The 18,841-nt window shown below is 49.0% G+C and overlaps 1 protein-coding gene across 6 annotated transcripts in view; it reads left to right on the forward strand.

The window, feature by feature from the left end:
• Positions 1-6,928: 6,928 nt before the first annotated feature.
• The window catches only part of LOC130302809 (zinc finger protein 665-like), a 41,980-nt gene continuing 30,067 nt past the window's right edge, over positions 6,929-18,841 (forward strand). The window contains exons 1-11 of one of the 6 annotated variants that reach the window (XM_056551739.1): positions 6,929-7,035; positions 7,520-7,918; positions 10,124-10,303; positions 11,066-11,192; positions 11,290-11,381; positions 11,459-11,537; positions 13,159-13,244; positions 13,333-13,411; positions 13,532-13,671; positions 13,755-13,833; positions 13,939-14,067. In XM_056551739.1, coding sequence (XP_056407714.1) covers positions 7,829-7,918; positions 10,124-10,303; positions 11,066-11,192; positions 11,290-11,381; positions 11,459-11,537; positions 13,159-13,244; positions 13,333-13,411; positions 13,532-13,671; positions 13,755-13,833; positions 13,939-14,067 — 1,081 coding nt within the window. In that variant the 5' untranslated portion in view covers positions 6,929-7,035; positions 7,520-7,828. Of the gene's footprint in view, positions 7,036-7,271; positions 7,330-7,519; positions 7,919-10,123; positions 10,304-11,065; positions 11,193-11,289; positions 11,382-11,458; positions 11,538-13,158; positions 13,245-13,332; positions 13,412-13,531; positions 13,672-13,754; positions 13,834-13,938; positions 14,068-18,841 lie in introns of those variants that run through there. The other 5 variants (XM_056551738.1, XM_056551741.1, XM_056551740.1 and 2 more) reach the window with 5 other exon arrangements.

Here is an 18,841-nt window from a genome sequence, read left to right on the forward strand (position 1 = left end):
TGCGCCAGCAGAGCAATTTTCACCCCCATATGGGGTGTTTTCGGAATCGGGAGAAATTGGGTTTCAAATTTTGGGGGGTATTTTCTGCTATTACCCTTTTTAAAAATGTAAAATTTTTGGGAAACCAAGCATTTTAGGTAAAGAAAAAAATATTTTTTTTACATATGCAAAAGTCGTGAAACACCTGTAGGGTATTAAGGTTCACTTTACCCCTTGTTACGTTCCCGGAGGGGTCTAGTTTCCAAAATGGTATGCCATGTTTTTTTTTTTTACTGTCCTGGAACCATAGGGGCTTCCTAAAGGTGACATGCCCCCCAAAAACCATTTGTCGCTCCTTCCCTTCTGAGCCCTCTACTGCGCCCACTGAACAATTAACATAGACATATGAGGTATGTGCTTACTCGAGAGAAATTGGGTTTCAAATACAAGTAAAAATTTTCTCCTTTTTACCCCTTGCAAAAATTCAAAAATTGGGTCTACAAGAACATGCGAGTGTAAAAAATGAAGATTTTGAATTTTCTCCTTCACTTTGCTGCTATTCCTGTGAAACACCTAAAGGGTTAATACACTTACTGAATGTCATTTTGAATACTTTGGGGGGTGTAGTTTTTATAATGGGGTCTTTTATGGGGTATTTCTAATATGAAGACCCTTCAAATCCACTTCAAACCTGAACTGGTCCATGAAAAATAGCGAGTTTGAAAATTTTGTGAAAAATTTCAAAATTGCTGCTGAACTTTGAAGCCTCTGGTGTCTTCCAAAAGTAAAAAATCATAAATTTTATGATGCAAACATAAAGTAGACATATTGTATATGTGAACCCCCCAAAAAATTATTTTGAATATCCATTTTCCTTACAAGCAGAGAGCTTCAAAGTTAGAAAAATGCTACATTTTCATTTTTTTCATCAAATTTGGGGATTTTTCACCAAGAAAGAATGCAAGATACCACAAAATTTTACCACTAAGTTAAAGTAGAATATGTCACGAAAAAACAATCTCAGAATCAGAATGATAACTAAAAGCATCAAAGTTATTAATGTTTAAAGTGACAGTGGTCAGAATTGCAAAAAATGCTCTGGTCCTTAAGGTGAAAAAGGGCTCGGTCCTTAAGGGGTTAAAACCAAAGGAAGATCCCAGGGAGCAACTGGTCTAATAATTCTGGGTCTGAGATGAGACACAGCCCTAATAAAAGATTTGACTTCTGGTACAAAAAGAAGTCTCCTATGAAGAACCGCAGATAAAGCCGAAATCTGCACCTTTAATGTACTGGGTGAAAGTCCTTTATTGAAGCCATCCTGAAGGAAATCCAGGATTTCAGGATTGGAAGGGTTAGCTGGATTAATGCCCTTAGACAAAGACAAAGTCTGAAATATTTTTCTAATTCTGGCGTAAGACCTGTTGGTAGCTTCACTCCTTGAGTGTGCTAAAGTGTCCAATACTCTTCCAGAATAGCCCCTGTTTCTTAATAGGGAGCGGTCAACCTCCTGGCTGTTAGATTGTATGATCTGAGGCTGTGACAGAACCGTGTTCATTGTGTCACCAGATCTTGCCTGAGAGGAAGCGTCCAATGAATCCCTCGACTCATAGACATGAGTAGGGCAAACCAGGATCTCTGGGGCCAGAATGGCATTATTGCAATTACTGATACTTGATCCTTCTTGATCTTTCTCAATACCCTGGGAATCATTGGTACAGGGGGAAACACATACGCTAGATGGTATGTCCAGGGAATGGTCATGCCATCCACTACTGACGGATTGTCCTCCGGATATAGGGAGCAAAAAGTTTCGAGTTTTGCGTTGACTTTTGTGGCCATCAAGTCCACCTCTGGTAGTCCCCACATTCTGGTTAGTTGGAGAAAAACTGACTGGTTTAGTGACCATTCCCCTGGTAGTGTGGTGTCCCTGGATAGGCAGTCCGCAACCACATTGTGCGTTCCCCTGATGTGAACTGCAGATATCCGTGATAACCAGTTCTCCGCCCAAGATATGATCCTGTCTACTTCTATTAGCAGGGTTCCTGATCTGGTGCCCCCTTGCTTGTTGATGTAATATACCGACGCTATGTTGTCGGTTCTGATCTTTACTGGCTTCTCCTTGAGGAGAGGGGCAAAGTGTAGGAGGACCAAATAAATGGCTCTCAGTTCCCTGGCATTGGATGACATCATCCTTTCTGCCTGCTTCCAAGTTCCCTGAACTGTCTCCTGAAGCATATGGGCTCCCCGTCCAGTGCCTGAGGCGTCGGTGGTAAGTATGATCCAGTTCGGCTCCTCTAAGTGCTTGCCATCTTGTAGGCGTGTCCACCAAGTAAGGGAGCCTCGAACTGACGCTGACAGACTTATCTTCCTGTCTAGACATCTGTTCCATTGTTTGAGGACTTCGGACTGTAGCGGTCTCAGATGCCAGAGCGCCTAGGACCCTCATTAAGGTTCTTATCGATATCTGGCGAAGTCAGGGTAAATGTTTCACAGCAGCTATTAGACGAACTTTCCTCTCTAATGACAGATAAAGCATCATCTGATCTGTATTGATTCTGAATCCAAGAAAGGTCCCCTTGTGTATGGGTGAAGACAAGATATTTCTTGATTTACTACCCAGCCTAGATCGTGAAGAAGTCTGAGAGTTATCTGAATATGCTCTGTCAATAATTCTCTGCTAATAGCAGCCATTCGTCCAGCTAAGGGACAATTTTTATTCCCCCTAAGCGAAGCACTGCCATCATGGCAGAGACTACCTTCGTAAAAATGAAGGGGGCTGTCGAGATCCCGAAGGGTAGGACTCGATACTGTAGATGCAACAGGGTTCCCTGAACCCACACTGCAATCCTTAAAAACTTCCGAAAAGACCTGTGAATGGGGATGTGGAAGTATGCATCCTTCAAGTCCAGGGATGCTAGAAAATCCCCCTGCTGAAGCATTGTCTTCACTGTGCGGATAGTCTCCATTCTAAATTTGTTCCTGAAAATCAAATTGTTTAGATATCTGAGATCTATTATCAACCGATTTTTGCCTGAAGGTTTGGGAACTAAAAAGACGGGAGAGTACACTCCCCTTCCTACTTCGGAAGGGGAAACTGGTTCTACTGCTCTTAGGGCAAGAAGTTCCAGAATGGACTCCTCCAGTATCTCTCTCTTTGGAGAACTCAACTAGGGAGAAAAAATTAACCTTTCTCCAAGGCACTAATGGAGAAGAGGCAAATACCCATCTGAAATTATTGATAGGAAGAACTTGTCCTGAATTAAACGTTCCCAGGCAGGAAGAAAAAAAATGAAGACGGCCCCCCACAGGAAGACGCAAAACATCAAAAGTCAGGTTTCTTGTTTCCCTCCTTAGAGGAGCCAGCTCCTCTTCTCTGACCTCTAGAACCTCTCCCTCTGTAACTCTGCCGCCCACGTCTGGATCTGGGAGGTGAGTATTCTCTACTGGAGATCCTACGAGTGGGTCTTGCAAGGGGTAAGACTTTCCCCTTCCGGTCAGTCATACCCTTCATAATCTCATCTAACTGAGGGCCAAATAACTTCCCTGGGACAAAATCAAGATTGCAAAGCTGAAATTTGGAAGAATTGTCTGCCCCCCAGGGGCGTATCCACAAAGCCCTATGGGCAGCTGTAGAGAGGGCCATGGCTCTAGAGGCATGGGTAATTTGTTGTGCGGCTGAATCAACCAGAAAAATCTATGGCTAGGTTGACTTTCCTGAAGCTATCCAAGATATCGTCTCTTTTGACTCCAGAGTCAATATCATCTTGGGCCTGAGTTAGACATCTTTTTAATGCTCTTGAGACTTCATGAGTGGCAGCAGCCACCATATTAGACCCTGAGGCCGTAGAATAGGCTCTCTTTAAAGTAAGTTCCATGCGTCTATCCATGGAATCTTTCAAGTTCGATCCATCCTCAGCGGGAAGAGTGGTCCTTTTAGATAATCTGGAAACTGCAAAGTCTACCTTGGGTGGCTCAACCCAGGAGGAGGTCTCTTCAGAGAAGAGAAACAAAGTTGAGAATCTCTCCTCCTCAGAGTCAGTTGAAGGATATGCTACGTCAAGTACAGTATAATCCTCGTTTAGAGATGGAGCCACATCTCTTCTGGATTTCTTAGGCTTGGATGCGGACAAGGCTAATTTGTCCTCTAGCTTCTTAAAAGAGTCCTGAACCCAAATCACAACATCCCTGACAGTGGGTTTGTCAGTGTCCATAGGATTGGGTTTACAGATACTGCACTCAGCATAAGGGTAATTGTCTGGAATTGGGTTGTCACATTTCCTGCAAGAGAAATGTTTTCTCTTGGTGGTGGCCTTGCCGCCCCCAGCATTGCCGGAAGAATCCATGGCAACTAAAAACAAAAAAGGAAGAAAATTCCATTAGCAAGTATACTTATAATCTAAAGAAAAAGCCTTAGAAGAAGCCTAAATATAAGGCAGAGAAAAAAATATATAAATTAATCTCTCAGATCTGCACAGAAAATCTGCAAAAAAATCTCTCCATCCAGATGACAGAGGGAGAGAGGAAGTAATGGCAGGGCTTAAATAGGCTTGAAATTCCCGCCCTACACAAGCCCCGCCCCCTCCAAAATCACCTGACCAGAGTCAAGAGGAGGTAAGAAAAAATTAGATGTTTTAGATTAGAGGCAAAAATACATTGGGCTAATATAATAAGCAAAGGAGATAAAGAAACATCGCGCTATTATAAAGTAAAACAGAGCAAAAAAACTGCTAAAAGATAAATCGGAAGAAGCACAGTGGGTACGTCCGCTTTAATTCCTACGTGAGAGCGGTGCAGACCACGGCCCACCCCCTCCAGCACTGCTACACCACCGCCCTCCCCCTGCAGCACTGCTACACCACCGCCCACCCCCTGCAGCACTGCTACACCACCGCCCTCCCCCTGCAGCACTGCTACACCACCGCCCGCGCCCTGCAGCACTGCTACACCACGGCCCACCCCCTGCAGCACTGCTACACCACGGCCCACCCCCTCCAGCACTGCTACACCACCGCCCTCCCCCTGCAGCACTGCTACACCACCGCCCACCCCCTCCAGCACTGCTACACCACCGCCCTCCCCCTGCAGCACTGCTACACCACCGCCCTCCCCCTGCAGCACTGCTACACCACCGCCCACCCCCTGCAGCACTGCTAAACCACCGCCCTCCCCCTGCAGCACTGCTACACCACCGCCCTCCCCCTGCAGCACTGCTACACCACCGCCCACCCCCTGCAGCACTGCTACACCACCGCCCTCCCCCTGCAGCACTGCTACACCACCGCCCGCCCCCTGCAGCACTGCTACACCACCGCCCACCCCCTCCAGCACTGCTACACCACCGCCCGCGCCCTGCAGCACTGCTACACCACCGCCCGCCCCCTGCAGCACTGCTACACCACCGCCCTCCCCCTGCAGCACTGCTACACCACCGCCCTCCCCCTGCAGCACTGCTACACCACCGCCCACCCCCTGCAGCACTGCTAAACCACCGCCCTCCCCCTGCAGCACTGCTACACCACCGCCCTCCCCCTGCAGCACTGCTACACCACCGCCCACCCCCTGCAGCACTGCTACACCACCGCCCTCCCCCTGCAGCACTGCTACACCACCGCCCGCCCCCTGCAGCACTGCTACACCACCGCCCACCCCCCTCCAGCACTGCTACATCACCGCCCGCGCCCTGCAGCACTGCTACACCACCGCCCGCCCCCTGCAGCACTGCTACAACCACCGCCCTCCCCCTGCAGCACTGCTACACCACCGCCCGCGCCCTGCAGCACTGCTACACCACGGCCCACCCCCTCCAGCACTGCTACACCACCGCCCTCCCCCTGCAGCACTGCTACACCACCGCCCTCCCCCTGCAGCACTGCTACATCACCGCCCACCCCTGCAGCACTGCTACACCACCGCCCGCCCCCTGCAGCTCTGCTACACCACCGCCCGCCCCCTGCAGCACTGCTACACCACCGCCCGCCCCCTGCAGCACTGCTACACCACAGCCCACCCCCTCCAGCACTGCTACACCACGGCCCACCCCCTGCAGCACTGCTACACCACGGCCCACCCCCTGCAGCACTGCTACACCACCGCCCACCCCCTGCAGCACTGCTACACCACCGCCCACCCCCTGCAGCACTGCTACATCACCGCCCACCCCCTGCAGCACTGCTACACCATGGCCCACCCCCTGCAGCACTGCTACACCACCGCCCGCCCCCTGCAGCACTGCTACACCACCGCCCGCCCCCTGCAGCACTGCTACACCACGGCCCGCCCCCTGCAGCACTGCCACACCACGGCCCGCCCCCTGCAGCACTGCCACACCACGGCCCGCCCCCTGCAGCACTGCCACACCACGGCCCGCCCCCTGCAGCACTGCTACACCACCACATATATGTAAGTGAGCCAGTTATATGGCCTAGAGGGGGGGGGGGGGGGGCTCTTAATTGGTTTTACTATTAGAATTCCTAGGTCCCGTCGGAGCACATGGGCGAGAAACACCTCATATTGTGCTGCAGAACGGAGACGCCAGGGAAGATGATTATTTCTCTGGATATAAATGTTTAGACAAAGAAAAGAATCCAGCACCTCCCCCTACTGAGCTCCGCCCCCATACTGATCACATGATTGTGACATCACACAGGTCCTTCCTCTCCTCACACAGGTCACATGATGGTGACATCACACAGGTCCTTCCTCCTCTACTCACACAGGTCACATGATGGTGACATCACACAGGTCCTTCATCCTCTTCTCACACAGGTCACATGATGGTGACATCACACAGGTCCTTCCTCCTCTCCTCACACAGGTCACATGATTGTGACATCACACAGGTCCTTCCTCCTCTCCTCACACAGGTCACATGATGGTGACATCACACAGGTCCTTCCTCTCCTCACACAGGTCACATGATGGTGACATCACACAGGTCCTTCCTCCTCTACTCACACAGGTCACATGATGGTGACATCACACAGGTCCTTCATCCTCTTCTCACACAGGTCACATGATGGTGACATCACACAGGTCCTTCCTCCTCTCCTCACACAGGTCACATAATTGTGACATCACACAGGTCCTTCCTCCTCTCCTCACACAGGTCACATGATGGTGACATCACACAGGTCCTTCCTCCTCTCCTCACACAGGTCACATGATGGTGACATCACACAGGTCCTTCCTCCTCTCCTCACACAGGTCACATGATGGTGACATCACACAGGTCCTTCCTCCTCTCCTCACACAGGTCACATGATTGTGACATCACACAGGTCCTTCCTCCTCTCCTCACACAGGTCACATGATGGTGACATCACACAGGTCCTTCCTCCTCTCCTCACACAGGTCACATGATTGTGACATCACACAGGTCCTTCCTTCTCTCCTCACACAGGTCACATGATGGTGACATCACACAGGTCCTTTCTCCTCTCCTCACACAGGTCACATGATGGTGACATCACACAGGTCCTTCCTCTCCTCCCACAGGTCACAAGATGGTGACATCACACAGGTCCTTCCTCTCCTCACACAGGTCACATGATGGTGACATCACACAGGTCCTGTGCTCCTCCTGATGCCTGCAGGTCCTGTGTGTGTTGGAGATTCCTTATTCTCTGGACCTTGTATACAGAGGAGATAGAGATATATATATGTGACAGTCACTGCTGAGCTGCGTTACATTGTGTTGGTGCAGTGTTAGCTCCGCCCCATATGACTGTATTACACATGTATGTCGGTGACTGCGGCTGTAGCGGTGTTGGCGGTTGTATTGTCCTCCATGGGATATAACCAGTGTTATCCGCCATTACTAATACACCCCAGTTGTCTCCTCTTCCCCTGAATGACCCCAAGGATGGAGAAGGACAGGAATGAGATGACTAAGAGAATATTACACTTCACCTTGGAGATCCTCCACCTGCTGACCGGAGAGGTGAGGTGACCCATCTACATTTCTATCATCTTTATTGTAGGGAAGGGGAATCCATAATAGGAAGAATCCAGTGTCCTGTATAACAGCTCCCAGACCTTCCAGGTGAAGGAAAGAACCAGAAAACGGGAAGATCAGTCCCAATATGATCAGTCAGGGATCATGGGAACCAATGGGCCAATAGGAATGTTATAGGAGCAATGAGAACGGGAAGTAGGCAGGTTATACCGAGGAGGAGAGGAGCAGGAGGATCAGACGGAGGAGGAGAGGAGCAGGAGGAGGATCAGATGGAGAGGAGCAGGAGGATCAGATGGAGGAGGAGCAGGAGGAGGAGGATCAGATGGAGAGGAGCAGGAGGATGAGATGGAGGAGGAGAGGAGCAGGAGGATCAGATGGAGGAGGAGAGGAGCAGGAGGATCAGATGGAGGAGGAGAGGAGGATCAGATGGAGAGGAGCAGGAGGATCAGATGGAGAGGAGCAGGAGGATCAGATGGAGGAGGAGATGAGCAGCAGGATCAGATGGAGGAGGAGAGGAGGAGGGGGATCAGATGGAGGAGGAGAGGAACAGGAGGATCAGATGGAGGAGGAGCAGGAGGATCAGATGGAGAGGAGCAGGAGGATCAGATGGAGGAGGAGAGGAGCAGGAGGATCAGGTGGAGGAGGAGAGGAGCGGGAGGATCAGATGGAGGAGGAGAGGAGCAGAAGGATCAGATGGAGGAGGAGAGGAGCAGGAGCATGAGATGGAGGAGAGGAGCAGGAGGATCAGATGGAGGAGGAGAGGAGCAGGAGGATCAGATGGAGGAGGAGAGGAGCAGGAGGATCAGATGGAGGAGGAGAGGAGCAGGAGGACCAGATGGAGGAGGAGGAGAGGAGCAGGAGGATCAGATGGAGGAGGAGAGGAGCAGGAGGATCAGATGGAGAGGAGCAGGAGGATCAGATGGAGAGGAGCAGGAGGATCAGATGGAGGAGGAGAGGAGCAGGAGGATCAGGTGGAGGAGGAGAGGAGCAGGAGGATCAGGTGGAGGAGGAGAGGAGCGGGAGGATCAGGTGGAGTAGGAGAGGAGCGGGAGGATCAGATGGAGGAGGAGAGGAGCAGGAGGATCAGATGGAGGAGGAGAGGAGCAGGAGGATCAGATGGAGGAGGAGAGGAGCAGGAGGATCAGATGGAGGAGGAGAGGAGCAGGAGGATGAGATGGAGGAGGAGGAGAGGAGCAGGAGGATCAGATGGAGGAGGAGGAGAGGAGCAGGAGGATCAGATGGAGGAGGAGAGGAGCAGGAGGATCAGATGGAGGAGGAGAGGAGCAGGAGGATCAGATGGAGGAGGAGAGGAGCAGGAGGATCAGATGGAGGAGGAGAGGAGCAGGAGGATCAGATGGAGGAGGAGAGGAGCAGGAGGATCAGATGGAGGAGGAGAGGAGCAGGAGGATCAGATGGAGGAGGAGAGGAGCAGGAGGATCAGATGGAGGAGGAGGAGAGGAGCAGGAGGATCAGATGGAGGAGGAGGAGGAGAGGAGCAGGAGGATCAGATGGAGGAGGAGAGGAGCAGGAGGATCAGATGGAGGAGGAGAGGAGCAGGAGGATCAGATGGAGAGGAGCAGGAGGATCAGATGGAGGAGGAGAGGAGCAGGAGGATCAGATGGAGGAGGAGGAGAGGAGCAGGAGGATCAGATGGAGGAGGAGAGGAGCAGGAGGATCAGATGGAGGAGGAGAGGAGCAGGAGGATCAGATGGAGGAGGAGAGGAGCAGGAGGATCAGATGGAGGAGGAGGAGGAGGAGAGGAGCAGGAGGATCAGATGGAGGAGGAGAGGAGCAGGAGGATCAGATGGAGGAGGAGAGGAGCAGGAGGATCAGATGGAGGAGGAGAGGAGCAGGAGGATCAGATGGAGGAGGAGGAGAGGAGCAGGAGGATCAGATGGAAGAGGAGGAGAGAAGCAGGAGGATCAGATGGAGGAGTGTGGTCTGGAGGACATTTCCATTAGATGACATCTATATGACACTATAACATGGAGGCATCTACTACATCTAGAGGAGAGAAGGTTTCTACCCCAACATAGAAGGGATTCTTTCCTGTAAGAGCAGTGAGATTATGGAGAAGTGTAATAGTCCCGAGGGGCCGGGATGTCTTTCCTGAGTCTTGTTATATTACAAGTTATTGGAGGAGGTTTCTGGTTGTTGCTCCAGGGATTTAGTGTCTTTCTCCATACACAGGAATATACCATAGTGAAGAAGACATCGGGGGAGTGTGTGGCCCCCAGCAGCCATCTCCATAAGTCAGGAGGACAGAGCAGGGCCCGGGGCCCCATCACGGAGCCTCCATCTCACTCACTGCTACATGAGGAGAAGATCCTAGAACTCATCCACAGGATCACTGAGCTGCTTACTAGAGAGGTGACCCTGCTGGACATTATACAGTAATGGAGGGGTCTGGTGATGAGAGGTGACACTGCTGGACATTATACAGTAATGGAGGGGTCTGGTGATGACTGGAGAGGTGACACTGCTGGGACATTATACAGTAATGGAGGGGTCTGGTGATGACTAGAGAGGTGACACTGCTGGGACATTATACAGTAATGGAGGGGTCTGGTGATGACTGGAGAGGTGACCCTGCTGGACATTATACAGTAATGGAGGGGTCTGGTGATGACTGGAGAGGTGACCCTGCTGGGACATTATACAGTAATGGAGGGGTCTGGTGATGACTGGAGAGGTGACACTGCTGGGACATTATACAGTAATGGGGGGGTCTGGTGATGACTAGAGAGGTGACACTGCTGGGACATTATACAGTAATGGAGGAGTCTGGTGATGATTAGAGAGGTGACACTGCTGGGACATTATATAGTAATGGAGGGGTCTGGTGATGACTGGACAGGTGACCCTGCTGGACATTATATAGTAATGGAGGGGTCTGGTGATGATTAGAGAGGTGACACTGCTGGGACATTATATAGTAATGGAGGGGTCTGGTGATGATTAGAGAGGTGACACTGCTGGGACATTATACAGTAATGGAGGGGTCTGGTGATAGAGAGGTGACCCTGCTGGACATTATACAGTAATGGAGGGGTCTGGTGATAGAGAGGTGACCCTGCTGGACATTATACAGTAATGGAGGGGTCTGGTGATGACGGTATCATTGTGTGTCAGGTTCCTATAAGGTGTCAGGATGTGGCGGTCTATTTCTCCATGGAGGAGTGGGAGTATGTAGAAGGACACAAGGATCTGTACCAGGACATAGTCATGATGGAGGATCACCGGCCCCTCACACCACAAGGTAAGAAGAGACATATATATAGATATCACTCTCACTACCTAGTAACATAGAAATCTATGCAGCACTGATGTATTCATTCCCTGTGTGTTCCTTACAGATGGAGTCATTGATAGAAATTCACCCGAGAGGTGTCCCCGCCCTCTGGATTCCCAAGACTGTCCAGAGAGAAATGTCTCAGAGAACCATCAGGTAGATGACCCTAAAGTCTCCTCAGAATATAAAGTAATTGAACCCAACATCATTTACATTTATTCTTGTGTATTTAGGGTGAAGATCTGATGGATATTAAGGTTGAGGTTATAGATGACGAAGAGGAAGAAACGGGTGTCATGGCCGATCAGCAGTGTAAGGAAGGGGAGACTTTCTATGGTTGAAAAAAAAGTGGAACATTTAATCTCCTGACATTTTCGATTCCTGTGGTCTGTAGTCAGCACACTAATGGGTTAAAGGATTCTCATTGGCTCGGACAGAAGGTGTAAACTAGGAGTAAACAGATAAAACACAATAATTCCCAACACCTGGTGACCTGTTATAAATAACCAAGAAACCACCAGAAGACGGAATGTATGCAGCAATAGAAGTTTATTGGGTGGGATAATATTGTGCTGCCTACGGACTCCAGGAAATGACAATTTCAGTAAATTCTCCTTCCCGGTCGTCCTCCGGCAGCTCATGAATGGGACATTCAAAGCAATGAAAGCTCCTTGGAGAACTCTAATGCTAAAGCCCAAGATGTCTCCTCTGTAGTGTCTGATAAAGGTGGATGATGACCACGTGGAAGTCTAACACATCTGCTCCAGAGTATCCAATAGCATCTCTCTGCCCATGAGGAGCCTCCATGTGGTAGAATGTGTCCTGACAGCCCACCAGATAGAAGACCCCCATAGAGTATCCAATAGCATCTCTCTGCCCATGAGGAGCCTCCATGTGGTAGAATGTGTCCTGACAGCCCACCAGATAGAAGACCCCTATAGAGTATCCAATAGCATCTCTGCCCATGAGGAGCTTCCATGTGGTAGAATGTGTCCTGACAGCCCACCAGATAGAAGACCCCTATAGAGTATCCAATAGCATCTCTGCCCATGAGGAGCTTCCATGTGGTAGAATGTGTCCTGACAGCCCACCAGATAGAAGACCCCCATAGAGTATCCAATAGCATCTCTCTGCCCATGAGGAGCCTCCATGTGGTAGAATGTGTCCTGACAGCCCACCAGATAGAAGACCCCCATAGAGTATCCAATAGCATCTCTCTACCCATGAGGAGCCTCCATGTGATAGAATGTGTCCTGACAGCCCACCACATAGAAGACCCCCATAGAGTATCCAATAGAATCTCTCTGCCCATGAGGAGCCTCCATGTGGTAGAATGTGTCCTGACAGCTCACCAGATAGAAGACCCCCATAGAGTATCCAATAGCATCTCTCTGCCCATGAGGAGCCTCCATGTGGTAGAATGTGTCCTGACAGCCCACCAGATAGAAGACCCCCATAGAGGAGCCCGTTCTGATGACCTCCTTATTCCATCTCACCAGTGACCACTGTCCCAGCATAAAATATATATAATGGATCCCGACCAACCAAACCAGGAGAACTGGAGGTGGAGAACTTACCAAGAAGACATATGGGGGGGGGGGGGGCGTAAGGCTTAACCCCTTCCTGCCTGTTGAGACCTCCAGAGTATAGAGATCTGACCCCACAACCTTCATGTCCGAGAAGAGAAGGAAATACGTCTTCTGTGGTTTCTTTGGCTATTTATACCCGGTCACCAGGGGTTGTCTATTTGGATAATTCTGTGGTTTATTTTACATTTACTCCTTGGTTACACCCTTCTATATGGGGCCAAAGAGAGGGGCCCCTTCATGTGCTGCCATAGGACCCCCAGGGGTCCTGTGCTGAGGGTCACCTACATACTACACCCATCATCTCATCACATACAATGGATTTCATCACTGTGTGTTCTCTACAGATGCCATCAGAAATCCACCCGAGAGGTGTCCCCGCCCTCTGTATTCCCAGGACTGTCCGGAGGGAAATGTCCCAGAGAAGCATCAGGTAGATGAGGCTAAAGTCTCCCTAAAATAAGACCATAAGGTATTTGAAGCCGAGTTAATTTGCCTTTGTATTTTTCTTGTCTGTTTAGGGTGAAGATCTGATGGATATTAAAGTTGAGGTTATAGATGATGAAGAAGAGGAAACGGATTTCAGGGCCAATCAGCAGCGTAAGGAGGGGGAGACTTTCATTGGTTGATAATAAGGACACCTGTTTTGAGGGTCTCCTAGATCCATCATCTGATCATCACATGGAAATAAACTAATCATTCCCTGTGTGTTCCCTACAGATGGATATAGAGGAGGTGATGTATTCATTCCCTGTGTGTTCCCTACAGATGGAGTCATGGATAGAAATCCACCCGAGAGGTGTCCCCGCCCTCTGTATTCCCAGTACTGTCCAGAGGGAAATGTCCCAGAGAAGCATCAGGTAGATGACCCTAAAGTGTCCTCAGAATATGACCATAAAGTAATTGAACCCAACATCACTTACATTTATTCTTGTGTATTTAGGGTGAAGATCTGATGGATATTAAGGTTGAGGTTATAGATGAAGAAGTGGAAGAGACGAGTGTCATGGCCGATCAGCAGGGTAAGAAGGAGGAGACTTTCTGTGGTTATAATAGAGAAATCTGTCACCAGATATCACACCCATCATCTGATCACAATCTGTTCTATCCCTGTGTGTTCTCTACAGATGGATATAGAGGAGGTGATGTATTCATTCCCTGTGTGTTCCCTACAGATGGAGTCATTGATAGAAATCCACCCGAGAGGTGTCCCCGCCCTCTGTGTAATGTAATAATTCCAGGAGGTGTTACCCCAGGTATGTAATAATGCCAGGAGGTGTTACCCCAGGTATGTAATAATGCCAGGAGGTGTTACCCCAGGTATGTAATAATGCCAGGAGGTGTTACCCCCCACGTATGTAATAATGCCAGAAGGTGTTACCCCAGGTATGTAATAATGCCAGGAGGTGTTACCCCAGGTATGTAATAATGCCAGGAGGTGTTACCCCAGGTATGTTATATTTCAAGGAGATGTTATCCCAGGTATGTAATAATGCCAGGAGGTGTTACCCCAGGTATATAATAAATCCAGGTGGCTTTACCCAGCAGGAGTGAGGTGGCATGGGTGCCACATCGCTATCACGTGATTGATCGCTCGGAATGACCAACCAATCATGACCCTGCTGGGCGGCAATCGGGACAGTGAAGATGGTGGCGATCGGGGTTGGCGGGCTCTCCTACCTTGCTCTGGTCCAGCGGGGGCCCCCTCAGGAGCGGTGGCGGCGACAGGAGCAGCAGAATCAGTGGCAGCAGCGGGGCGGTCCCGGCAGAGCAGGCGGCAGGATACAGCAGGAGGTGAGACCTGTTCACCTCCTGCTGTTGCTTAGCAACAACTCGCAGAATGCAAAGCCAAAGGGCATGCTGGGAGTTGTAGTTTTGCAACAGCTGGAGTTCCAACTACAACTCCCAGCATGTCCTTTGGTAGTCTGTGCATCCTGGGGGTTGTAGTTATGCAACAGCTGGAGGCACGTTTTTTCTATGAAAAAGTGTGCATCCATCTGTTGCATAACTACAACTCCCAGCATGCACAGAGTACCAAAGGGTATGCTGGGAGTTGTAGCAGTGTGCCTCCAGCTGTTGCACAAATACAACTTTCAGCATGTATGGTCTCTCAGTGCATTCTGGGAGTTGTATTTTTGCAACAGCTGGAGGTTTGCCCCCACCCCCATGTGAATGTAAAGGGTACAGGGTACATTCACACTGGCGGGTTTACAGCGAGTTTTCTCCTGCAAGTTTGAGATGCGTCAAATTTTCTTCCGCAGCTCAAACTCCCAGCGAGAAACTCACTGTAAAACACTACATATACCCCTACACAGTCCCCCCCCCCCCCCCAAATGGAAAAAAAAAACGTATTGTATGGCTGTTGAAAAATAACAACTCACAGTATTTCCGGACAGCCACTGACTGTCCAGGCATGTTGGGAGTTTTGCAACAGCTGGAGGCACCCTGTTTGGGAATCACTGGCATAGAATACCCCTATGTCCACCCCTATGCAATCCCTAATTTAGTCCTCAAATGCGCATGGCGCTCTCTCACTTTGGAGCCCTGTCGTATTTCAAGGAAACATTTTAGGGCCACATATGGGGTATTTCTGTACTCGGGAGAAATTGTGTTACACATTTTTGGGGGCTTTTTCTCCTTTTACCCCTTATGAAAAGGTAAAGTTGGAGTCTACACCAGCTTGTTAGTGTAAAAAAAAAATTTTTTACACTAACATGCTGGTGTTGCCCCATACTTGTAATTTTCACAAGCGGTAAAAGGAATAAAAAGACCCCCAAAATACGGAAGTACGGAAATATCCCATATGTGGGCATAAAGTGCTCTGCGGGCGCACAACAAGGCTCAGGAGTGAGAGCGCACTATGTACATTTGAGGTCTTAATTGGTGATTTGCACAGGGGTGGCTGATTTTACAGCAGTTCTGACATAAACGCAAAACAATAAATACCCAGATGTGACCCCATTTTGGAAACTACACCCCTCACGGAATGTAACAAGGGGTATAGTGAGCCTTAACACCCCACAGGTGTTTGACAAATGTTCGTTAAAGTTATATGTGAAAATTAAAAAAAAAAATTTTTCACTAAAATGCTGGTGTCACCCTACATTTTTAATTTTCACAAGGGAGAATAGGGAAAAAGCCCCCCAAAATTTGTAACCCCATTTCTTCTGAGTAAGAACATACCCTATACGTGGATGTAAAGTGCTCTGCGGGCGAACTACAATGCTCAGAATAGAAGGAGCGCCATTGGGCTTCTGGAGAGAGAATGTGTCCGAAATTGAAGGCCACGTGTGTTTACAGAGCCCCCATAGTGCCAGAACAATGGACCCCCCCCCACATGTGACCCCATTTTGGAAACTACACCCCTCACGTAATGTAATAAGGGGTACAGTGAGCACTTACTCCCCACAGGTGTTTTTTTTTCCATTTGCACAGCCCACTGTTCCAAAGATCTGTCAAACACCAGTGGGGTGTAAATACTCACTGCACCACTTACTAAATTCTGTGAGGGGTGTAGTTTCCAAAATGGGGTCACATGTGGGGGGGTCCACTGTTCTGGCACCCCAGGGGGCTTTGTAAATGCACATGGCCCCCCGACTTCTATTCCAACCAAATTCTCTCACCAAAAGCTCAATGGCGCTCCTCCTCTTCTGAGCATTGTAATTCGCCTGCAGAGCACTTTACATCCACATATGGGGTATTTGCATACGCAGAAGAAATGGGGTTACAAATTTTGGGGGGCTTTTTCTCCTATTACCCCTCGTGAACATAAAACATTTGGGGTAACACCAGCATTTTAGTGAAAACATTTAATTTTCATGTCCAACTTTACCGAAAATTTGTCAAGCACCTGTGGGGTGTTAAGGCTCACTGTACCCCTTGTTACGTTCCTTGAGGGATGTAGTTTCCAAAATAGTATTCCATGTGGGGTTTTCTGCTGTTCTGGCACCATAGGGGCTTCCTAAATGCGACATGCCCCCCAAAAACCATTTCAGCAAAATTTGCTTTCCAAAAGCCAAATGTGACTCCTTCTCTTCTGAGCATTGTAGTTCACCCGCAGAGCACTTGACGTCCACACATGGGGTATTTGCATACTCAGAAGAGATGGGGTTACAAATTTTGGGGGGCATTTTCTCCCATAACCCCTTGTAAAAATGTAAAATTTGGCAGAAAACCAGCATTTTTGTGAAAAAAAATTCATTTACACATCCAACTTTAACGAAAAGTCGTCAAACACCTGTGGGGTGTTAAGGCTCACTGTACCTCTTGTTACGTGCCTTGAGGGGTGTAGTTTCCAAAATGTGACATGCCCCCCAAAAACCATTTCAGAAAAACTCACTCTCCAAAATCCCACTGTCGCTCCTTCCCTTCTGAGCCCTCTACTGCGCCCGCCGAACACTTGATATACACATAAGAGGTATTTCCTTACTCGAGAGAAATTGGGTTACACATTTGGGGGGCTTTTTCTCCTTTTTTTCCCTTGTAAAATTTCAAAAATTGGGTCTACAAGAACATGCGAGTGTAAAAAATGAACATTTTGTATTTTCTCCTTCACTTTGCTGCGATTCCTGTGAAACACCTAAAGGGTTAACACACTTACTGAATGTCATTTTGAATACTTTGGGGGGTGCAGTTTTTATAATGGGGTCATTTGTGGGGTATTTCTAATAAGAAGACTCTTCAAATCCACTTCAAACCTGAACTGGTCCCTGAAAAATTCCGATTTTGAAAATTTTGTGAAAAATTGGAAAATTGCTGCTGAACTTTGAAGCCCTCTGATGTCTCCAAAAGTAAAAACATCTCAACTTTATGATGCAAATATAATATATTGTATATAATAATAATAATAATAATATAAATCTCCTGTATGATGCAAACATAAAGTAGACATATTGTATATGTGAATCAATATATCATTTATTTGGAATATCCATTTTCCTCAAAAGCAGAGAGCTTCAAAGGTAGAAAAATGCAAAATTTTCATGAAATTTCGGGATTTTTCACCAAGAAAGAATGCAAGTAACGACAAAAATTTACCACTATCATAAAGTAGAATATGTCACGAAAAAACAATCTCAGAATCAGAATAATCTGTAAAAGTATCCCAGAGGTATTAATGTATAAAGTGACAGTGGTCAGAATAAAAAAAAGGGCTCAGTCCTTAAAGGGTTACTCCGCCCCTAGACATCTTATCCCCTATCCAAAGGAAAGGGGATAAGATGTCAGATCACTGGGGTCCCGCCGCTGGGGACCCCTAGGATCTCTGCTGCAGCACCCACCTGTTGCGGCTTCCGGAAACGCTGGAGGCTTCGGCTCCCGACCACGGTGACGTGAGATCGTGACATCACGACTCCGCCCTCGTGTGACGTCACGCCTCGCCCCTCAATGCATGACTAAGGGTGGGGCGTGACAGCCGTCACGCCCCCTCCCATAGACTTGCATTGAGGGGGCGGGGCGTGACGTCACACAGGGGCGGAGCGCTGCTGGAAGCCGCAACATGTGGGTGCTGCAGCCGAGATCCCGGGGGTCCCCAGCGGCGGGACCCCGCGATCTGACATCTTATCCCCTATCCTTTCGATAGGGGATAAGATGTCTAGGGGCGGAGTACCACTTTAAGGTGAAAAAGGGCTCAATCCTTAAGGGGTTAATTAGTTGGAAGGAAAGACAAATAATTTTGCGTATGTTCAGATAGGTCAGGGCCGTATACCGGTTCATACCGAATACCAACATTTTTTTCCTGCACAATATGAATTTTAACCCTAACTGCAATACCGGTTTGGCCCCTCCCCCTCGGGAATGAATTATCAGCCCAGCGCTGCGCTGTCCCCACATCGGGGAACTAATCATATGTGACCCGCGAGCGCTGTTCTGCCCCCCAATTAGTTATCAGCCCAGCGCTGTCCCCATCGGGGTAAATACTACATATCACTCGCAAGCGCTGCCCTCCTCGTCGTCCCGTTTGTTGTGGCCGCCGGCGCTGACACTCTATACCTCCTGTTTGTTGTGGCCGCCGGCGCTGACACTCTATAC

The sequence above is a fragment of the Hyla sarda genome, unplaced genomic scaffold (genome assembly GCF_029499605.1).
Source record: "Hyla sarda isolate aHylSar1 unplaced genomic scaffold, aHylSar1.hap1 scaffold_1183, whole genome shotgun sequence".
NCBI lineage: Eukaryota > Metazoa > Chordata > Amphibia > Anura > Hylidae > Hyla > Hyla sarda.